General features: G+C 36.8%; 1 protein-coding gene across 4 annotated transcripts in view; it reads left to right on the top strand.

Annotated features, from left to right (window-relative positions):
* CBFB (core-binding factor subunit beta) overlaps positions 1-23755 on the top strand; it is a 60325-nt gene extending 36570 nt beyond the window's left edge. For 2 of the 4 annotated variants that reach the window (XM_038538728.1, XM_038538730.1), the window contains 2 exons: positions 7855-7950; positions 21508-23755. In XM_038538728.1, coding sequence (XP_038394656.1) covers positions 7855-7950; positions 21508-21576 — 165 coding nt within the window. In that variant the 3' untranslated portion in view covers positions 21577-23755. Of the gene's footprint in view, positions 1-7854; positions 7982-21507 lie in introns of all 4 variants that reach the window. The other 2 variants (XM_038538729.1, XM_038538731.1) reach the window with 1 other exon arrangement.
* The last annotated feature ends 440 nt before the right edge of the window (positions 23756-24195 follow it).

Here is a 24195-nt window from a genome sequence, read left to right as displayed (position 1 = left end):
TGATTTCCCTCGATTTTTCTATAATAATCCCCTTAATAAAATTAAAATAATGACAAGAATAAAAAAGAGCTCTTTTGTTGTTGTCTCTTCCTCTGCTCTCCATATATGGAAATGTGAGAAAATTCTTATCCAGACATCAAAACCCAAAACCTTCCTAATAAAAAAAAAAATCAAAATTAAAGTTCTTGAGGCACCAGACTAGCTGGTAGAACAGGCAGCTCTTGATCTTGAGGTCGTGAGTTCAAGCCCCATGTTGGATTTGGAGACTACTTTTAAAATGAATGAATGAATGAATGAACGAACGAACGAATAAATACGTACATCTGTACATATGTACCAAAATTAAAATTCTTTTTTTTTTTTTTTTAAGGATTTTATTTATTGGGATCCCTGGGTGGCGCAGCTGTTTGGCGCCTGCCTTTGGCCCAGGGCGCGATCCTGGAGACCCGGGATTGAATCCCACGTCGGGCTCCCAGTGCATGGAGCCTGCTTCTCCCTCTGCCTGTGTCTCTGCCTCTCTCTCTCTCTCTCTCTCTGTGACTATCATAAATAAATAAAAATTTTAAAAAAAGGATTTTATTTATTTATTCATGAGAGACACAGAGAAAGAGAGAGGGGCAGAGACACAGGCAGAGGAAGAAGCAGGCTCCATGCAGGAAGCCCAATGTGGAACCCGAGCCCAGGACTCCGGGATCATGCTGTGAGCCAAAGGCAGATGCTCAACCACTGAGCCACCCAGGCATCCCCAAAATTAAAATTCTTAAGAAAGAATCCCTGCTACCTTGATTTCCATGGGTATAAGGAGCCACTAACTTTTTTCAGAAAAACAATAAATAATCCCCAGTTTAGGAGGCTGTTTCTGTAAAAAGTGATAACAGCAGATTAAATTTACATGTAAAATATCAGATTTATTGATTTCTAAAACTGAAACATTTTATTAAAATGATAAAGTTTTACATTTAACCCACAGAATTTTCCATACCTAGAATTTTCTTTTTTTTTTTTTTTAATTTTTATTTATTTATTCATGAGAGACAGGAGTGGGGAGAGAGAGAGAGAGAGGCAGAGACACAGGAAGAGGGAAAAGCAGGCTCCATGCAGGAGCCTGACGTGGGACTCGATCCCAGGATCACACCCTGGGCTGAAGGCGGCACTAAACCGCTGAGCCACCCAGCCTGCCCCATACTTAGAATTTTCTAAGTCTTGTTGCCCCAGTCTATAAATCGAGCTTTATCACTACAAAGTTAGTACTACCTTTGGTGATAGTAAACTAATACAATAATAGGTCTCACATAATAAAGCAGGGGACTCCAAAATGAGGTTCTAAGAGTGGGGTCCTGATAGGATAGGGTTAGTGTCCTGACAAGAAGAGATGCTTAAGAGAGCTTGCTCATTCTCTCTCTCTCTCTCTCTCTCTCTTTTTCTCCTGTATGAGGACAGTATTCTCAGATGCTGAGAATACCTGAGGTGTATCTGCTGAGTATACCTCAGATGCTGAGGTATCTGGTACCTGGTAAACTAAGAGATAAATAGTATGATCACAATTCCATTTTAATTAAGTTTGTGGGTATTTCAGCTGAAGTAGTTTCACCAGTATTGTCTTTCTGCCTTTGTTCAGAGTACTTTTGACAAATGTTGGCAAGAATGTGGAACAACAGTTGATGTGTTGGTATGTAAAATTGACACATTTGGAAAATTGGCAATACATACTAAAACGGCAAATTACATACACCTGTGATCCAGCAATTCTAGTCTAAGTCATGATATGCAAAGGGAATGAATACATGTATTCCTCAAGAGATATATACTGGGCATTTGTAGCAATATCATTAGTAAATAGCCAGAAACTGCAAACTGCTTAAATGCCAATTAGCAGTAGAATGAATAAATTGCTCATTCACACAAAGAAATACAGTGATAATGAAAAACTACAAAAGAAACCTACAAACTAGCACACCAATATGGATGGACTTCACAAATATATTGTACCCAAAAAGTACATGCTGTATGAATCCATTCTTCTGAAAGTACAGAAATAGCCAAGACTTAATTATTTTTAGAAATAAGGATAATGGTTTATCCTTGATGGAGGAGGGTAGGTGCTGGAATGGAACAGAAGGAAATTTGTGAGATACTGTTACTGTTCTGGTTCTTTCTATGGATTCTAGTTCCAAAGAAAGTTTGGTTTGTGGAAATTCATCAGGCTGTAATTTAGGACAGTGTGCCTGGTAAAATTCAGGTGTGAACCACATAATATATTTTAAGTTTTTCTAGAAGCCACATTAAAAAAAAATTAAAAGAAGCAATTATATTTAATTTTTATATAATATTTTGTTTAACTCAGTATATCCAAAATATCATACTTGGACATAAAATTAATATAAAAATTAACTGTTCTATCTCACATTTTTTTCTTTACAAGTACTTGAAATCTCATGTTTATTGTCCATGTACAGACTCAGACTAGCTGTTTTTTTGTTTTTTTTTTTAGATTGATTGATTGATTGATTTGAGAGAAAGAGTGAGTAGGGGAGGGGCAGAGTAAGAGAATCCTCCAGCAGACTCCCCGCTGAGTGAGGAGCCCGATGTGGGGCTCAATCTAATCATCCTGAGATTGTGACCTGAGCCAAAACCAGGAGTTTGTCAGATGCGTAACCAACTGAGCCACCCAGGCACTTCCAGACTAGCCACATTAAAAGTGTGTAGTAGTCACATGTGGCTAGTTGTTACCATATTGGACAGGAAAGCCTTGTGTACTCTTGTAGATATAATACACTATAATAAAATGTTTTAAAAGTTTATCATAAGTGAATATAACTCTGAATAGAATTGTAGAAAACAAATCATGTTTGCTGATTGTATTTTCATCTTTCAGTTCCTTTTTTGTAATTTGTAGGGATAAAACTCAATGTCTTTATGCTTTTGGTTTTCAATAATTGGGACTCTGAAAGTTTAAAAATCAAATTTTTGGCATTTCACCATTGGATACTTTAATCAGAGACTTCAAACTAATTTTGAACAAAGCTTAAGTGAGTCTTCAATTACCATGAAAAGATCAATGCCATTTTAGGAACTTATATTGATTTCAGAGAAATTCTTCAAAGGCTCAAATTATTTAAAATCCAAAGTGTGGGCATATTGTCCTGATGAATTTTTTGTATTCCACATCAGTTTTGTCACAGCATTTTGTAGTTCAAAATGTACTTTGTAGATACATAAATATATTTCTAATTTATACAACTGTAACTTCTAAAAAAGAAGATAGGCAGACTATCTTCTTTTGATACAGTTATGAATTACATGTGCCACATCTTGTTCCTAATAAATTTTTATTTCATGGTTTTTAAATTTATTTATTTATTTATTTATTTATTTATTTATTTATTTATTTGAGAGGAGGAGAGCTTGTATGTATGCATTACGGTGGAGAAGGGGGCAGAGGAAGAGAGAGAATCCCAAGCAGAGTCCTTGCTGAGCACAAAGCCCAAGGCAGGTTAATCCCCATCCCACGACTGGGAGATCATGACCAGAGCCAAAACCAAGAGCCAGAGACCCAACTGACTGAGTCATCCAGGTGCTCCTTTGTTTCATAGTTTTTAAAAATTCACTGAGAATGTTACTTTTTTTTTTTTTTTTTTTTTTAAGAGAAAGAGCTACTAGAGCAAGGAGGGGCAGAGGGAGAGATAGAATCTTAAGTAGGTTCCATGCCGAGCCCGGAGCCCAACTTGGGACTGGATCTCACAACGCTGAGATCATAACCTGAGCCAAAATCAAGAGTCAGATACTTAACTGACGAGCCGGCCAGACACACAGAGAGAGAGGCAGAGAGATACAGGCAGAGGGGGAAGCAGGCTCCATTCAGGGAGCCCTATGCAGGACTCGATCACTCCCCGAGCCAAAGGCACTCAACCCCTGAGCCTCCCAGGCATCTCCAGGAATGTTACTTCTTATACATTATGTGTTCCACCAGCATTTGTATTTGTATTATCAATATAAGAGCTAATAATTTTATCTTCACTATTGTACTTTTTAGATTAATTGGCTTTGGCAGTCACAAAAAAAGATGTTTCAGGGGCCATGCTTGCTTAATCAGTGGAGCACCTGACTCTTGATCTTACAGGTTGTATGTTGGGCCCTATGTTAGGTGTAGAGATTACTTAAATATAAAATCTTTTTTAAAAATTTCACCTTTAGTGTAATGACCTTTCAAAAGTTTAATTTTGGTTATATAATCAAGTTAGAAAAATTGAACCAGGGGTGCCTGTGTGTCTCAGTAGGGGGTCTGCCTTGGGCTTGGGTCATGATCCCAGGGTCCTTAGATAAAGACCTGCATCAGCTCCCCACTCACCAGGGAGTCTTCTTGTCCCTCTGCCTCTCCCTCTGCTTTTACCGTCTCTCTTAAATAAATGAATAAAATCTTTAAAAAAAGAAAAAAATTGAACCATTATTTGAATTAATGGATCTTCTATTTGACATACTTCATGATGTTGACGTAAAACTGGTGTCCTTTAGCTGTTTGCAAAGTTTTTGTTAATGAAGTCAGCATATAAACAGCTTTGCATTTTGTATGTGCATGACAATGAATTGAATCATTTGTCATTTATCAGTGAATTAAATCACTTGATTTAAATGAAGTTGTGTGAAGTTGTGCAGAGTGATGTTAAATGTACCGTCTGCAGCTGCTTGTGTTAAATTGTTGCCTTTGAAGTATATGTTGATGCTTCTTCAGCAGTTTTATTTCTTTGGTTTTCATGTGATCAGTGATACCATTCTGGTCCCAACAGAGAATAGTTATTTTATACAAATTACGTATTCCATCATCAACTTTTTCGGAAATCAATTTGATTCTTAATTTTTTGTTAAATACACGCTTCCAGGTTGTTTTTTTTTTTTTACGCTTTGAGTTTTTAAATTCATTCCTGCAGAAAGGTATTACCAAGCCATAAAATAAATATAGTTGTAGATTTAAGCAATAGAATAAAAACAAAAGCACTGCAGCAAGAATGGTCTGAATATTCTCTGTATGCTCTATGACAGGACTCCAAAGCCTTTATTTGCCACATGGGTTTCACTACACCACCTTTTATGATGACCCCACCTAACTCCTTTGTGCAGATCGTGGTTAAGACCATAGTATAACAGGTGGCTGGTGGGGACAGGAGTGTTGACAGCTGTGCCCACTGCCATCTGAGATTGTATAGAATTTGTTGTCCCTAGCCATTTTGAGCATACTTTATGGGTGAATATTTTTTTATCAGGAGTTGCCCTTTATGCTGCCGTTGAAGGGGTAAGTGTTAGTTAAGGATAATGCTGGCCATCACCAATTGTTTTTCAAATTACAGTGCAAACTGTTCACTGCACATATGTTTCACATCTTGCTAGAAAGGACCAAGACAGAAGCTAGAGTTAGAAAGCAGAAGGCTACCATATCTCTCTTGGCTTATTTTACTACAACTGTTAGTAATAATACTTTTTTCCTTTTAATGAAATAAAAATCTGTGACCATTGCTAGATTATACATTAGTAGCTAATAACTTCCTTAGGAAATAGGATCATATTTCATATTATATGCTCTCATTTCATCATGAAATATTCCTCTACTGTACTTAAATCACAGTTGACATTTATATATTGATTTTTGTCATTTTTCGTCTGCCTGCCCGACTAGACCAGAGACCATGAGGAGAAGCACCATTTGTCCCCTCACATTGTATATGTGGCACCTTAGCACAGTGACTTGGATGTAAGGAAGATTCAAACGTTTGTGGAATAAATGAAAAAGTGAATGGATGCACAGGATAGGAGTATCCTGTTATCCTAGATCTATCCCAGTTGATAGCTAGCTAAATAGTAGAAAGCCCTTGGAGCTGGAAACAGGTGCTTGCTTCAGCAGCACATAGACTAAAAAATAGGAGTTGGGAACAGTGTTCTTTTGCAGGTACCTCAAGCTTATACAGTATATTCTGAGAATACAATAGGAATGTGTAATGATATTTAGTCAGATGTGGGGTTTTTTTTTGTTTGTTTTTTTATGATAGTCACACAGAGAAAGAGAGAGAGGCAGAGACACAGGCAGAAGGAGAAGCAGGCTCCATGCACCGGGAGCCCGACGTGGGATTCGATCCCGGGTCTCCAGGATCGCGCCCTGGGCCAAAGGCAGGCGCCAAACCGCTGCGCCACCCAGGGATCCCTAGTCAGATGTGTTAACTTGATATATCTGCAAGTGCTTGTAAAATAATAGCAGTTATCGAATGCTCTCCATTACTATACTTAAGCTTGTTTTGTCTGTTATTTAATCTTTACAACAGTCTTATAAAGTAGATATTACTACTATGCCTATTTTACAGCTGGTAAATGCATCATAATAGAAATTTGATTACAACTTTTAAGTTATAGACATCATGTCAATGACAATGTTAAGTATTAAGCAGCCATACTGATAGTAACAAAAGCTGCGTCACACAGAACAAGATACCAAGTAGTATAGGTACAGTCCAGGTGGGTATAGCACTTATTTATATTACAGGGGTCCTGGGTTTTGTCATCTTCCTGCTGTGCTCAGTGTGATATTGCATCCCCATAATTATGTTTGTGTAATGGCTGCTGTATCTCTGGGCATTGTATCAGTTCGTGGGAGGAGAAAAGGTGAAATGTCTCTTAAAAGACTTTCTTAGAAGCCCCATTAGGTGAGCTATGCTTCTGTCTCATTGGTTAGAACTGAGTTACTGGCCACTCCTTGCTATAATGAATCTAGGTGTGTGAATATTGATGACTTTTTTTTTTGGTATTTTTGTCTTTTAGTTTCTTCAAGTATACTATTGAAAAATCCTAGTATCGAGAAGTGCGTGACTACAATGGTTGAGATTCTGTGCTCTAGACAATGAGAAAGCTTTTTTAAGTTGGGAGTATTGTGGTCAGATTGTGCCTAAGGCATGTGACAGCTCTGTGTGTTAGATTGGGGATGACAGAATGGAAGCAGGAAGACACTGTTGAGGAGATCTTTGCAGTAATTTTAATAAGGGATCTTAGAAGCCTGAACTAGGAAAATGTAGAAAATAAAAGGAGACTAAAGATTCCAAAAATGTTTAAGAAGTCTGATGGCTAGGACTTGGTGGTTGATTGGCCCTGTGGAGATGCAAGAGTGAAGAGTCAAAGATGAAGATGGCTCAGGTGTCTGGCAGAAATGAAGGAGTGGTGCCAGGAATGGAAACTAAAGGGGAGTAAAGGAGAAAGTTTAAATTAGTTGTCCCTTAGGCATAGTGAATTTGAGGTATCTGGATTTTCTTCACGTGCAGATCATTATTGATTGGGAAGGGATTAGTATAGATTTGTTATATGTTACAAATATTTTTTCTTGATAATATCCCTAATATCCCTTGGACTTGTATTTACTTTCTGTTCAGCAGTTTCTAACATTTATATTAATAAATCCTGTTAATATTCTCTTTTATATATTTCTGGCTTTAGTGTCATAATTAGAGGGCCGGGCCTGGCCTGGCCTGTCTTGTGCCCAAATTATAGAAGTATCTACCAACTTTTTTTCTTGAACTTCTGGCTTAATTATTGACTTGTACAAGATTTTATTTTGGTAAATAGGATGAGGTAAGGAAAGGGAAGAACATTTTCAATTATTAGAATATGATTGAGCCACAGGTCTTATATCCAAAATGTAATATCAAACATGAAAAAACTGAAGTTTTTTTTTTTTAAAGTGACTCCAACGTTGGCTTTTTTAAATGGTTTTGATATTTAGAGAAATACTTTGCTGTTTATTTCCTCCAAGAAACAAATACTGTCAAATTGAGTTTTTATTCTAAACCCAAAGTAAAATATCCTTTTCATGTATTCTGACAGCAGGAGGATGCATTAGCACAACAGGCCTTTGAAGAGGCTCGGAGAAGGACGCGTGAATTTGAAGACAGAGACAGGTCTCATCGGGAGGAAATGGAGGTGAGAGTTTCACAGCTGCTGGCAGTAACTGGTTAGTACTTTCCCCCAACCTCTCAGGCTCTCTTTGTCATGTTTGTGCATAATGTTTTTTATAAATAGTTTAATTTTGTCTTTTGTTTGTCAAAAGTTATACTATGTCTTTGTGTTTATTAAATGTAACTGCTATAAAGAGACTTTAGTCTTAATTTTAAGTTGTATGTGAATTCATCATTTATTGATCCTCATAAAAAATCATTTACTGTCGGTCATGTATATATTCTCTTAATTCATTGATCCAAATATCTTTTCTCTTTTTTTGTCTTGGTTATTTGTAAAAATTACTTTATGTTATCATAGAATACATATTTTTAGAACATTATTAAAACTCTTTGGAAATAATATTACTTTACATTTTTTAATGAATGCTTGTCTTGATTTGATAACAGTGTAATGTTCAGCCATTTGTGTATTCTCTTTTACTAGAGGAAAATTTAATATTTTTAAACTAGTCAAAGAATAGAATTAACCTAATCCATGTTTCTTTTAACTTTTTTATGGTACAGAGGTAGAAATCCTCACCAAAGAAATATGTAACTTAATTATTATAAGGCTAACACCCTAGTAACTACTATCCAGATCAAAAAAATCAAATTTTGACAGCTACCTTCACAGCACCCTCCATGTGGACATCTAATTATGACCTTCTCCCTTCCCTCAAAAGTACTCATTACCTCAGTTTTTACAGTAATCACTTCCTTGTGTCTTTTTAGTTTTATTACCCATCCCTATTTCAGTCTTCAACATGGAAGGTTTGCCCAATGTTTAAATTTGATATGACTTTTAATTGACATGAATTTTTTTCTATGTAAAGTTGTACCTTACTTTAAGCAGACTTTAATTATACAATTAATATTTAAAGTATTTATACATTGTTCAAAAATCCAATTTCTACAAAAAGTATGCCTTAACAAAATAAAATAATCAAGACGAGAACTACTGTGTTTGAAAAGGATATAGTCAAATGTTAATGTATGCTCCAAGTTTATAAGCTTGATTATCAACATGAACATTTCACACAAGAAAAAATAAGAAAAGCACACATTCATATTCAATAATGAAAAGAAATGGAATTAAAATATAATTATAGTACATGAACTAAATAGAATAATTTCTAGGCATTAAAAAGAGTTCTGCAGATTGGTTGCACAACATTGTAAATGTATTTAATACTACCGAGCTGTACACTTAGAAATGGTTGAGATGGTAGGGCGCCTGGGTGGCTCAGTGGTTCAGTGTCTGCCTTTGGCTCACATCATGATCCTGGGATGGAGCCCTACATCAGACTCCCTGCAGGGAGCCTGCTTCTCCCTCTGCCTCTCTCTCTTGTCTCTCACGAATAAATAAATAAGATTTAGGAAAAAAAAAAAAAGATGATTGAGATGGTAATTTTTATGTATTTTAACACATTAAAAAAATTTTAATCAGTATTTTAATGACAGAAAATTGGTGGGTTTTCCATGTACAAAATTATATGTACACTATTATTTAAGTTAGCACAAAAGTGTATGTGTGTGTACAGAGAGATAGTGGTGAAGAGCCCAGACACTAGAGCCAGACTGCAAGATCTGAATCTGGCTTTGCCACTTACTTTGTCATCTTGAACAACTTATTTCATCTTCCTGTGGCTGAGTCTCCTCATTGATAAAATGAGGCTAATAATTGTCCCTATCTCATAAGGTTACAGGATTAAATAAGCAGATACATATGAAAACACTTCTTGAGTGTGTGGCACTGAGTAGGTGTACCTGCTATTATTGGTGTTATTTCGTGTGTATGTATCCCTCTGTGTGACAATGTTTTTAGAATGAATGAAAAAAATCAAGCCTGCTTAGTAGTTAGTGTATAAAATAAAATTATCTCTTAATGATTGAGTTTTCCCTTTGTCAGTGAGTGAATTAATCTAATAGGCTGAGAGCAACTGATGGTGCCCCCAAGAATGTAGTACTTTTTAGCTAGGAAAAGAGACAGGAGGGATATTATGCAATGCATTTGTTTTCTTTGAAGCTTTTCAATTCTTATGATTAGACTTCCCATGACATTTTCTTTCAGAATGCTTGTATATGTAGTAGTAAGTTTATAAATATATATGCATTTACCTTATGCTTCTGAACCTTTTTCTTCATGCTGTTTGTTCCCTGATAATGTACCTTTCTACCCATTTGTTAAAACCCAGCTTAAATATAATGTCAGTCCCTTCTCCAGCCTACTTGTTATTAGCCCTTCCACTTTGTAGTTTCCAGAGCATTTACTTCTGTTATTGTTCTTCCTGAACAATATGTTGAAACAATTAAAAACATGTCTGTCCTCTATTATAGATTCCCAATGAGGGATCCCTGGGTGGTGCAGCGGTTTGGCGCCTGCCTTTGGCCCAGGGCGCGATCCTGGAGACCCAGGATCGAGTCCCACATCGGGCTCCCGGTGCATGGAGCCTGCTTCTCCCTCTGCCTGTGTCTCTGCCTCTCTCTCTCTCTGTGTGACTATCATAAATTAAAAAAAAAAAAAAATCCCTTTAGATTCCCAATGAGATGGGGAATTTTTAACTCTCACGTTACCCACCGCAGTGTTTTGTACATTGTGTTTAGTTGTCAAATGGAGATCTTCAGAAAACAGTTCTTACCCTAGCTGTCTGAAAGCTAGAGTTAGAGTGTAGACTAGAATTTAGTTAAAGTAGTATAATACATGCTAATGGTCTTTGGAAAGGTTTTAAATGTTTATGATTTATTGGCTTATATATTAGGTAAGTTTTAAATAATGAACCTCAACTATTTTGTGCTGGATTCTGCACCAGGGACTGGTAAATATATAGATGAAAATGTACAGGGGTGCCTGGGTAGCTTAGTTGGTTAAACATTTGACTCTTGATTTCAGCTCAGGTCATGACCTCAGGGTCATGGGATGAAGCCCATTGTTGAGCTACATGCTGGGTTTGAAGCCTGCTTAAAATTCTCTCCCTTTCCCCCTGCCCCCGCCACTTGCTCGCTCTCTCTCTCTCTCTCTCTCTCTAAAAGAAAGAAAGAAAAAATTATGGTTTCTGGTCTTGAACACTGTCAGTCTTGAGGGAAAATAGATATATAAACACATATTTGGAGACTACTATAGCAGTAGCCATACATAATGGAGGTTCAGAAGTATGATAGTGGACAGTGGCAGTGTAGAGGATTGAGTGCTTACATGTGCCTCTGCCTGAGGAATTCACAGGAGAATACTATTGCAAGGATTTGAAGGAAGAGTGGGAGTTTGCCCTCTGGACAAGCTAGGGAAAGCATTCTGGGCAGAAAGAACACTATATGCAATGGCACAAAGCACTAAGAGACCTTGTTGTGTCTCAGAACGTGATTGGTCACTCTTTCTGGAACAAGCCAATGTGGCTTTAAATGAATGTAAGAATTGTTTTATGAAAAGTGCCCTTCAGCTCCATTATATTTGAAAAATAACTTTGATAATTAATGGAACAATTATTTAAGTTTTTGCCTATATTTTGCTTTAAAAAATGTAGATTAGTTGACACTAAGAATTGTCTTAAATGCTAGCTTGATTATTTTTACAAATATGGTACTTGAAAAACATTCTGGTGTTGTGAGTATATCTGTATGTATGTTTATATTGTGAATGAACAAAAACATTGTTGAGAGAGGTGTTAAAGAATTTGTTGCTCAGATAGTTTTCCACTGGGTTTTATGTCAGTGATTTGAGAGCATGGCTTCTGTAGTCAGGCCTGGTAGAGACTCTGGGTCTATCACTTGCTAGTCTCTCTTAAGCTTGTTTTCTCATAGAAATTGTGAGAATTAAATGGGAAAGTGCTTGTAAATGCACTTAGTATGGTGATTGGCTTGTGTATGCCCACAGTAAATAATAGCTCTAAAGTACTTCTTGAGCACTAAAAGCTCTACCACGCCATGCTGGTTCCAGTTAATTGAATTATCTGGCTAAGAACATCCTTTTAGTTCTCTAAAGTCTGTCAGGGCACTTTCGCTGCATTATGACCTGGAGCATAGAAAAAAATGATTGGATTGTCATCAATGATTTAAGATCCCGTAGTCTCTTGAGGCAATAATTTATAACATCAGTTCTTATAGAGAACTGTCATCTACAAAATTGGGCTGGGATCTGAGTCCAGAGCTTGCACTGGCAGTCACTTACAGGAGTTTTGGGTATGCATATCTTTTGGTACTTTTGGTACTTTTGGTGCATGTATATTTTGCTTCCCTTTAAAAAAAAATCCGTAATGGTGTGCCTGGGTAACACAGTCGGTTAAGCAACCAACTCTTGGTTTCAGCTCAGGTCATGATCTTGGTACTGTGAGATTGAGCCCTACTTTCGGGCTCCCCACCCAGCACAGAGTCTGTTTGGGACCCTCTTCCTCTGCCCCTTCCCACTGCACTTTCTCTCACTCTCAAAATAAATAAATAAATCTTAAAAAAAAAAATTTAAATCCACAACAAATTCCTAATCAGCTTATTTTCTTACAGTTTACCTTCTTTTTCCTAAAAGGAGAACATTAGAGAAAATTATTGTCCCTTCCCTCTCCCATCCCCATAATTCAAACATCTACAAGGGACATTATGTCATATACTCTAACATTCTTATTATAGTTGAGGAACCTGAGACTCAGAAAAATTAATTGACTTGCTTTCTTTCAAGTGTTTGGTTAATGGAAAGAAGAGTGAAGACTTAAATCAGTTTCCTAACCAAAACTCCTCTACAAATATAGCCTACACTGGGAAATGAATTTCCACATCACCCATAAAGATGATTAAGTTGAAAAATAAAACCTGCCAGGAGAGCTTAGAAACCGTTTTGCCTGGAAAAGGAAAAGCTGAGGCAAAAAAGAATAATAATGATTCCAGTGGGTGGTCCTGGTGCCTGACTGGAGATGAAGGCTGAGGAGCAGTGGTAACTCGTGGGTGGCAGTAACCCAGTAAATGGTCCTTGGAAGCTTGAGATCCTGGCAGCACAGTGGCTTAGGGATGTCCCACCCCTGTTTGGATAACCTCTGAGGCCCCTAGCCCTGCAGTGCTAAACTTGTAATGCTGATGCTCTTGAGCATTTAATACACATGTAAGTTTAAGATTACTAAGAGTTTTGATTTGTGCCAGTGTCTTTTTACCTGAAATCAGTTATAAAACTCCCTGAGCATGTGTAAAATTTTTTTTTTTTTGCATGTGTAAAATTTAGAAAGTTTTCAGTCCATCATTCATGGTAAGATTTAGCATTTTCTTTTTCTGATTTTTCTGTAAAAAAAGGTTATTTTAGTAGTTTGATGTTTCTTTACCTTTCAGAGATGATAGCAGCTTATCATTAATTTGGCAAGTGAAAAACTATAGTGAAATGAAGAAACATTGTTTTAGTTACCTTGTCCAAATACTGTTAAATCTTTGGTGACAACAAAATGGTGTGCAAAAGGTACAAAACACTATGTATGATATCTTTGCCCTTTGGGTATTCTTTTAAAAGGAATTCAGGCACATATTTGCTTGAATGTGCACCGTCTCTCTTTAATAGGATATGTAGGAAACTAACTGAAAACTGCAGGGGAATCGAGTATCCTGGAGCCACATGGGAGGATGATTACTTTTCATGTTATCTTTTAGACCTTTTGAATTTTGTATCCTGTGCATCTATTACATGTTTAGAAAAGAAAGAAAATATGTTTTTAGTGTTAACAGAAAATGATGGAACTAGAAGATTCTAGAACTTGCTATCTGTCTTCTGGCTTATGGCCTGTTTCTAAAAATGTGAAATCCTTCCTTTGTATGAAATTTTGTAGAGAACCCCAATATATATGATAGATAAAAGGGGCACTGCTCTAGGTGAAGCAGGGGTGGGAATTACTCTGATTTTCTTCTGTAGTCCCTGGAGTGTTTTCGTGGAACCCAGTATCTGGCAGAATGTAGCTGAAGAACCTTTGATGTGTGCTTCAGCGTGGATGGAACTGAGGGAATGATGTTGAGTGAAGTCAGTCAGTCAGAGAAGGACAATCATCATATGGTTTCACTCGTATGTGGAATATAAGAAACAGTGAAGGGAGTATAAGGGAAAGGAGGGGAACTGAGTGGGAAAAATTAGAGGGAGACAAACTGTGAGAGACTCCTGACTCTGGGAAACAGAGGGTTGTGGAAGAGGAGGTGGGTGGGGGGATGGGGTAACTGGGTGATGGGCACTAAGAAGGGCATGTGATGGGATGAGCACTGGATGTTATATGTTGACAAACTAAAATTTAAAGAGAATGAGCATGAGGATGAGCTCATGATGTAGTAGGATGAGCATGAGGTTTGTAATAGATTTCTCTGGTTTTGAATCCTGGCTCTCTTGTTGCATTGTGACATTAGGAAAATTACTTATCCTCGTGAGCCTCATCTGTAAAACCAGGGCTTAAGGCCCTACCTCCCAGGTCGCTGCCAGCGCAGTATGTCTTAGATGGGCTCACTTCCTCTTTTTTCACTTTGGCTCAATATATCTGGAGTGGCAGTAAAGACAGGCATATCCTTTTTTTTTTTTTAATCTTTTTTTTAATATTTATTTATTTATGATAGTCACACACACAGAGAGAGAGAGAGGCAGAGATATAGGCAGAGAGAGAAGCCGGCACCATGCACCGGGAGCCCGACGTGGGATTCAATCCCGGGTCTCCAGGATCGCACCCTGGGCCAAAGGCAGGCACTAAACCGCTGCGCCACCCAGGGATCCCAAGACAGGCATATCCTAACTTTAGACTGTGAAAGTCAGAGATATTTTGCCAAGATACATTATATTCTGGTGTTGGTTGTTTGGTTTTTAACAACAGTAAAGGGTTTTGAATTTTTCTGGGTTCTGCTGGAGGTAGAGGCAGCAGTTGCCCAGGGGGGGTTAGTAGTGACTAGGAAGAGAGAGCACAAGGGGAACTTCCCGAGTTTGGGTAATGTTCTGTTTCTTTATCTGGGTTACATGGGCATATTCATTTACTGGGAAATTCATCAAGTTACACATTTATGATCGGAGCACTAGTCTATATTTTAATTAAATTAGACATTAAAAAGAAAAAAATAATCACAAACATGTCTCCTATGAAGTGCCTGCCCATTGTCTCTTGCCATGTAGTAGTAGCCAGGTGCCTTTTTACCTGAGATTCCTTCCATGATTTGAAAATGTTAACATGTTACTGACGACATTTCTCTTCAGGTCACATATCTCACATATCTGTATAACTAATTCAAATGGCTTACTCTGGGATTTTGTGAAAGAAGATTGAGGTTAGTAAAGGACAGAACGAGTGCTCTGGTCATAAATATATTGGAAAGATGGCTCTGTTACCTGTAGATAGCAACTCGTGTACACTCTGTGTCTAGAGACTGCCTTCAACTTGATTGGCCTCTTTCTAAAACTGTACCATCGTACTGTTAGCTCTTAATTCAGCTACATGGTGACAGGGTGCTGAAAGAGATTTTCTTTGTCATTATGTAGAAAATGCTTTCATCTGGTTAGTTTATAAAGTGTTAGCAAATAAATTCTTGTCTTTAATGTCAGAGAATGGGTAAATAATTATTGCTTATTTTACTATAGGCAGTTTTAATACAATTCCATAAATCATAGGAGAATTTTAGGTGGAAACTATTTGGAAATAAAACAGGCAAAGGCTTTATGTGGTTTTTGTATTTGTGTTTTGTATGTTTTCGGAGCCTTCGATTCTGTGTGGTCCGAGAAAAAATCTCAGCCACTATTTTAAATTCCTGCAGACTTCAGTTTTCAAATCACTTTAACTGTACCAACACTCATTTTTGTGTAAGGACAAATTAACTTAAAAGTTGGTCTATACTGCGCCTTCCTAACGTCTTTTGGGTAAAGGCAGTAGATAAGAGTGAAACAGGAATAGGACTGAAGAGAGAGGAAGAGGATACTAGATCTTTCTAGGAGAGAAAGAGAGTCTTTGTGAGCCACCTAATGGCTCAGTTGGTTAAGCATCTGCCTTCAACTCAGGTCATGATATCAGGGTCCTGGGATCAAGCCCTACAGGGCTCTGTGCTCAGTGGAGAGCTTGCCCTCCCTCTCCCTCTGCTGCTTCCCTGCTTCTTCCCTCCCCCTTCACTCTCTCTCTCAAATCTTTAAAAATGAAGTCTTTGGTCTCTATCATAGGAGATACAAGCTTCACTAAAATTTATTTTATTCTAACCTTATGTTTTAGTTTTTTAGAATTATCTTATTGGCAGGATACAAGTTTTTTTTTTAACATGTCAAATGTTCATAAAGATTTTTAAGTTTATTCATGAGAGAGAGAGAGAGAGAGAGAGGCAGAGACACAGGCAGAGGGAGAAGCAGGCTCCATGCAGGGAGCCCGATGCAGGACTCGATCCTGGGACCCCAGGATCATGCCCTGAGCCAAAGGCAGATGCCCAACCACCAGGCCACCCAGGTGTCCCGATATGTTCATACAGATAACTGGAAAGTGATGAGCAGGTTTGTTGTGACAGCGTGCTTACTTTGTGTCAGGCAGTATTCATCACAGTATTTGTTTTATACCACTCAGGCTGAAAAAGAGTAAGAAACTTGTCTAAGATCATATAGCTAAAGTGGTAGAGCCATCCCAGTCTGCACCTAGAAATGTAGATTATTTCTACTATCTCTTTTAAGACTTTTTTTTTTTAAGATTTTATTTATTCACTCATGATAGACACAGAGAAAGAGAGGGGCAGAGACACAGGCAGAGGGAGAAGCAAGCTCCATGCAGGGAGCCCGACATGGGACTCGATCCCGGGTCTCCAGGATCACGCCCTGGGCCAAAGGCAGGCGCTAAACTGCTGAGCCACCCAGGGATCCCTATCTCTTTTATTTTGAAATGTCACTTTATATGTAAAGTTTTCCTGAAGTTGTGTACTTTATAAGAACTATATTTTTTGACATGCCCATTAGACGAGCTCTTGCAATCTCCTTACCTGACAGGTGTTTATGATTGTCTGCTGACCTGGTTTACCCTTTTGCATATGGGGAAAGTACACTTCCTTCTCTCGTATTAGGACTTAAAATTTCTGTTTAGTGACTCCTCCAGCTTTAGCATTTGGGAGCAGCTAATGATAAAACCTTGGAGAATCACTTAACCTGCGGTTTCAGGCTCCCAGTTTGTAAGATTAGAGTTGAACTAAATCTCTAACATACTTTGCTGCTCTAAAATTCTGTAATTCTGTGCTGTGACGTTTAGTCAAGTGTCAGACATGAAGTAGTAAGCACAGTATGTGAACATAGTATACACTCAGTTGGAGCTATTTTTAAGTATTAGGGCATTTTCTCATGAAGAGTTTTCAGCGATTTGATAATCTTGATAAAATAGAATGGAAATCAACCAAGAAATTTTATTCATTTTCATTTGGGAATCCCTGCTTTTGGCTACTTCTGCACAGCCCTGACCAGTAGGGAAAACTCAGTGCCTGGTGACTGTTTATTGTCACTCCATTTTGGGCTCATCTCAGGTCTGCCTCCTCAAAACTGGATTTGCCATCTTTCTGGATATTCTGGTTTATTGAAAGAAAGAAAACAGGAGCAACTGGTAGTAAGAAGTCTGTAATAAAATGTCTAGATTAATTCTCTATAAATATTAAAAACAGATTTGTATTCTGAACAGGCTTGTGGGTGTCTGCTTTATATTAAACTCCTATTCTGAAATAGTTGTTAATAAAAATCAAGGACCCATGTGGATTGACAGTGGAAAAGAAACTAGAAATTATGAACTTTATGCTTTTATAATAATTGAGTTTAGAGAGTTTCTTAAGCCACCATCTAGTGTAGCTGATTACTCATAGAATTCCTTCTAAAACATCTAGCTCTCATGAGAAAGCTCATTCAGTTGTTGAACTCCAGTCCTGTGGAAGCTATTTCACTGAACCTCAGTCTGTTTCTATTTGTTTCTTTCATGTGACAGCCTGTACATCTAACCTCTGAACAAGAAATTTCCTTCCAGTCTCCCAGCTCTCTTATTCCTCTCCCTTCAGCTCTCACACTCTCTTGACTTCCTCAGCTCTCATTTGTCCTATTTTTGTTTTTCCTTCACAGTGTCTTCCCTTACATCTTCCTGATTCTTCTTTACAGTGTAAATAAACCACAAACACAAGTAGATAAGCTTTACTCCTCTCCATGCCTTCACCAAACTATATTTTTTAAAAAATAATAAACCCATGGGAACTTGTGCACAGCTATGAGCAGAATGGAGAACTCTAGCTGCTGATGAACACTGTCACTCATTTGAATTCATCCTATTATTATAAAACTAATTTGAAAATTACTCCTAAGACAAAAGCTGAAATATCCTTTTGACCAAGTATTGTTGGTAGGTTAATAGTGATTTGTAAATATATAATTAGGATTGATTTTTCTCAGTGTTTCTTCATTGCTCAGCCCCTTTCTAACCTTCATTGACTGAATCCAGATGCTTATATCACCATCTCTGATTTTGCAGAATTGATCTGCCCTTACACTACATTTAGCATTGATTCTGTATAGACCTTAAATTGGTTTTTTGTTTTGGGGTTGCTGGGTTGTTTGGTTTTTTGGTTTTTTGCTGAATATGCATTCCATAGCTTTTTCAATCTGTACCATGCAGCATAACTTTAACATGACTAGTTAATTGAAATAAATATGCTAAAATTTAGTGAGCCATATGCTAATAAAAATAGTGAAAATCTGCTAGAGGAATGTATAAGACAAATTTATAAGACAGATTTATAAGACAACAGAAGTTAGTGTTGAGTTTGATTTGATTTGTTTGAAAGTGAACAAGGCAGTGTCCTTTCTATCTAAATAACGTAATGCTCTTGAGAAATGATGACATTACTGGAGCTTCTGACTAAACTTGATCATGCAGTGCAGGTGTGACTTGTTGAGATGTTTCTTTGAAGGTCTACAATGCTCTTTCTGTAACAACTGTGTTAGATCTTAAGAAGTGAAACCAGTATGTTCAATTTTGGGGTAGATTTGTTTCCAAAAACTGACACAGACAATGAAGAATCAATTGGTGATTATAATGCATGATTCCATTAGCTAAAGATTGCACAGGTAATTTCAGGGTGGTCTCAATTACTGGTATGTATCAGAAGTGACTACAGACAAGAGCTAGATGAAGAATGGTGGTGGCATGGACTAGGATAAGAGGGGTAGAGGCAGCCAGAAGTAGATTCAGGATATAGTCAATGAAAAAAAAAAAAAGGACATAGTCAATGGAGGGCTGTCAGAGCCTATCATGGAGTGTACAAGAAGGAGATATTAGGGTGACCTCAAGCTTTTTTGCCTGAACTACTGGTAAAATGGACTCACCATTGTCTAACCTAGGAAAATCATTGCTGAAGGAATCAGGTTCTGTATACAATCAGATGCTTGTTGCTTGTGCTCAACTCACATTTACAGTTACTAAAGAAAGCTTATGGAAGAAACATGCATTGGAATTTGTGAAAGAGACTGAGAGTTAATACTGTATGTATTAGTGACCAAAGGGGCACTAGTTTACATTAAAAACTTTATGTAGCAGAGAGTGTCACACAGGACCTGTTAGTTGTTAGATATTCCCTATTAAGGAATTTGCCATCAGTAGTTTAACTAGAAATGTTTATTCTAAAGTGAAACTTGAAAGCCTCAGTGTTTATAATTGTCAAACCTCTTAGTTATTAATATTGTTGTAAAACTACTTCTGGGTATGTAAGTGGATCAGGACTATAATTTTTCCCCCAGTTTTGCATCTTTTTTAGATATTTTATCCACATTTATTTATTTGTTTCTTTATTTGTTTATTTAAAAGATTTTATTTATTCATCAGAGAGAGAGAAGCCCCCAAATGCAATTTTTAATAAATAAATGTGGGGCAGCCCGGGTGGCTCAGCGGTTTAGCGCCACCTTCGGCCCAGAGCCTGATCCTGGGGACCCGGGATTGAGTCCCACGTCGGGCTCCCTGCATGGAGCCTGCTTCTCCCTCTGCCTGTGTCTCTGCTTCTCTCTCTCTCTCTCATGAGTAAATAAATAAAATCTTTTAAAAAAAAATGCATTTGGGTTTTTGGGAGGGGGGTTTGTTTGTTTTTTAAGAATTGCACTTCTTGGGGCACCTGGGTGGCTCAGTCTTTTGGGCATCTGCCTTCAGCAGGTCATGATCCCAGAGTCATGGGATTGAGCCCCATGTCGGGCTCATGCTCATGCTCTCTTGCTCTTATAAATAAATAAAATCTTGGGATCCCTGGGTGGTGTAGCAGTTTGGCGCCTGCCTTTGGCCCAGGGCGCGATCCTGGAGACCCGGGATCGAATCCCACATCGGGCTCCCGGTGCATGGAGCCTGCTTCTCCCTCTGCCTGTGTCTGTGCCTCTCTCTCTCTCTCTCTCTCTGTGTGACTGTCATAAATAAAAAAATAATAAATAAATAAATAAATAAATAAATAAATAAATAAATAAATAAATAAATTCTTAAAAAAAAAAGAATTGGACTTATTAAATAACAAATTTTCATGTTGTACTCCAGGTCTTTTTTTTCCCTCCATATTTATGCAATCGTATAAAGGTATTTGTAAAGTACAGTCATGTCCATTATTTCTACATTGCAGAAATAGAACCTGGTCTTTTCTAAGCAGTTAAAAGTCTGTTTATTATTCTTGCTCTTAGATGGTGGCATCCCTGAGGTGGTGGTTCTTGGTGGAAGCTCTGAGAACATTCATTTTTGCTTTTGAGATAATACTTTATTCATAGTAATGATTTTATTACATGAGGTAGAGATTTTTAGTGAAAACTTGTTTGGCAGAGATGACATTCTGTAAGATGAAATTCACTACTACATTTTTCAGTCAATTAGTAGACTATATACTTTGTGTGACTATGTAAAATAAACAGTAGTACATATGTTTTAAGGTTGCTGACAGCGTTTTAATTAGTTCATTCATGGAAAATGCTTAGAACAATGCTCAGCATATAGTTGGTACTCAGTAAATGTGAGCTATTATTAAAAGAAAACGTTTGATTGTAAGGTGACTGGATGATGTGTTTAACCCTGTAGTCCAAAAACTATAAATGTAGATTTGCTGTTCTTTTATATATAGTATGTATTTTGATAATGCTGTTTTGAATATAAAGAGTTTTTTATTCTTGGCTTCTTTTATCGAAACTTCAGCAAAATATATATATATATATATATATATATATATATATTAGCAAAATATGTTTTAAAGATTTTATTTATATGATAGAGTGAGAGAAAGCATAAGTAGGGGGAGTGGCAGAGGCGCAGAAGGAAAGAGAGAAGCAGACTCCCCACTGAGCAGGGAGCCTGATGCGGGCCTCGATCTCAGTACCTGGAATCATGACCTGAGCCGAAAGCAGACCCTTAACCAATTGAGCCACCCAGGTGCCCAGCAAAATATTTAATATGTAATTTAAATTGTTCTTTTTCCTCTTACATATGGAGATATTGGCTGAAAACCTTTTAGTTGTAAACTCTTTTAAGATGCTGTGTCTTATACGTTATTTATCTAGCACTTTGATTTTCAAAATATGTTTTGACTCCCAATTATGACTTTGTCATTGCAGGCAAGAAGACAACAAGACCCTAGTCCTGGTTCCAATTTAGGTGGTGGTGATGACCTCAAACTTCGTTAATTAGCAGCACAGCAGATGTGCCCACCCATCTTTACATATATACATTGTTTCTAGTTGGCAGAAATAATCATTAAAAGACCAGAAACTGTGATAACTGGAGGTACTACGGTCTATTTCTCAACCTTAGGCAGTAACAAGACATCACAAACTGCCATGGTTTTGCACTATGATTATATAATACCTGCATTTCTAATTTTGTATGCATGTAGCCAGTAATTTGAAATTTTTTTCTATGCAAGCTTACCTTGTTGGCATTATTTTAGTGAGTTGAAACTATCCACTTTTTTGTAAAGCTCTTTTTTTCCTCCATTTTAATTTAAAAGTTTATGTCATTTAAGAACAAGTCAAGAAATTTAAATTTTATCAGAGGGTTTTTTTCCCTAATCAGTTGTTCTAATTATTTTTGAATTTTAGATGTGTTGGTTACATAGCTTCATTTTAGATAGACATTCTTGGTTATTTGTTTTATTTCTGTGTTTTTATAGTTTATGGCATTTTTAAACTGCTGATGTGTTTGCATTATTTACAAGCTAAAAACCTAGTAGCATAGAGCTGTCTGCCACAGCCTTTAACACAAAGTTTACAGTTGTTAAAGTTGCAGTATCCTTTTAAATGTTGATGATCAGCTCCTTTTTCTTTCTTCCTTAAACATAAAATTTTTTTAATTGGTGTTAACTAATCTGCCCCAAATCTGTTTTACATTCTGTTCTGTAAACATGAGTTTGTGTGGAGATATTCTCCATAGGTGGTAATAATACTCTACTGAAATGCCTAAAGAAGTCGCAGGCTGGCTTCTGTTTTATTCAGGGATTTTTTTTTTTTTTTTAAGTCAGAAAAGGGATACTGGAGCTTCTTCATGTATGTAACAGCATATTAAACTGGAGACAGTGATGAATCAGCTACCAAGGTAATATTGTATTAAAATCATGTTTAAGATAGCTGCTTTTATGTGTATTTTATAATGCATGCTTTTGTAAAAACATTGCTGGGTAACGAAAGATTAGTCTTAGAAAATGTTCATCTGTGCAGAGGTACATTTTCTTCATTAATTATTCTGGGAAAAAACTCACAGGTTATATATATGGTATTTTCCAAAAGGACTATTAATAGAACCTTTTGAGATGAATTAGTATAAGAATATTTTTTAAATAGGCTCATTGTCAAATTGAAGGCAACTTTTTTTTTTTAATACAAGACTGGAAAAAAAGTGCTAAGTCATTTGGCACCTCCTTACAAATATTTTTCATGGTCACATTCATTGAATGTTACTACATTTCTGAATTTTTGCAAAAATGTATTTTATCATAATAGAATGGCATTATTTTAAAGAGTTTGAAAAACTGACATGGTCAATTCAGAAAAGAAACTGAAGTCTGAATAAGGTCATTGCATTTAAAACACACACACAAATACTTGACTGTGAGGGAGGTGTGACTTTCATTGTATATAGGTCTTATAATTCATAGACACATCCTGTATCTCAGAATAAAAATATTTGTTATATATTTGAAGTCATGCATGGTAAAGAGTGTGTTTAAATTGTTATGAACAATAATGCGTCATAAAAGACCATGCTGATCTTGTGTAACTAAGTACTATGAATGAATTTGGTTGGTATTTAGTGTTGTGCAGCTCACATGTTTACACACTCAGTGCCCTAATTTCCTCTGAGGCAATTGCCTTTTAAGTGGCCCTTAAAGTGTTTTAAGGTTATTTTATCACAGAGCTCCTTGGTTTTTGACTTCTGCACTTAATTTTTTTAATAACACAATGATGGTACATTTTTTTCTCTATTACTTCTAGCTAAGGGCTTTCATTCCACCAATAACTAAGATCAAATGTTATTAAATGTTCATTTCGCCATCCTTCTGTAAATACTCGATTTTTCCTGTCATTCAGCACAGTGCTGCTTCTGTCTATCTTAATGCTGGCATTAAGATCATGAGCCCCTTTTCTCCAATAGTGCAGGCTTTGAAAACTCTTATTAAGTTATTGATGCAATTTGATATTTTTCCATAATCTGTATTTAAACAAAATTACATCATTGCATCATCTTTTCTAAATTCATCTCCATTAAAACTTGCCTTAAGCTATCAGATTGCTTTTGCCACCATTAGCCATACTGTATGTTTGTATGTTTCATTTACTTTCACAATAAACTTCTGTGTAGTGAAAAAAAGATCTTGGTTCTTCATTGACCTAACCCAACAATTTCTGCTTTGGTGCTCATTATGACGTGAAAATTGACTTCGTTTCCAAAATGTTCTTTCATTTTTTTTTTTTTAATTAAAAAAGAAACACACACACAGTGGCATCTAGTGGTCATTTCTGCTGATACCAAAGAAAATGTAATGCAAATATCACAAATAATAACTTCCCAATGTATGTTATGGTTTCCTAAAAATCTGGTCTGCTATACCCATCGTATGAGCTACAGCTATAAAGTACTGACCTTGCAGGGGAGGAAGAATTCCAGAAATTACACATTCAAACTAGTGCCATTATACAAGGTACTCATTTTAGGACTACGTACTTAATTTGATTGTGCGTATTATATCAAACATAGTTAGTATTTGGAGCTCTTGGATAGTGCAGTAGGTTGAGCATCTGTCCCACTCT

Source organism: Canis lupus, chromosome 5 (genome assembly GCF_011100685.1).
Source record: "Canis lupus familiaris isolate Mischka breed German Shepherd chromosome 5, alternate assembly UU_Cfam_GSD_1.0, whole genome shotgun sequence".
In the NCBI taxonomy this organism is placed as follows: domain Eukaryota; kingdom Metazoa; phylum Chordata; class Mammalia; order Carnivora; family Canidae; genus Canis; species Canis lupus.
The sequence above is the reverse complement of the archived record's forward strand: the minus strand, read 5'-3'. Positions and strand labels throughout refer to the sequence as shown.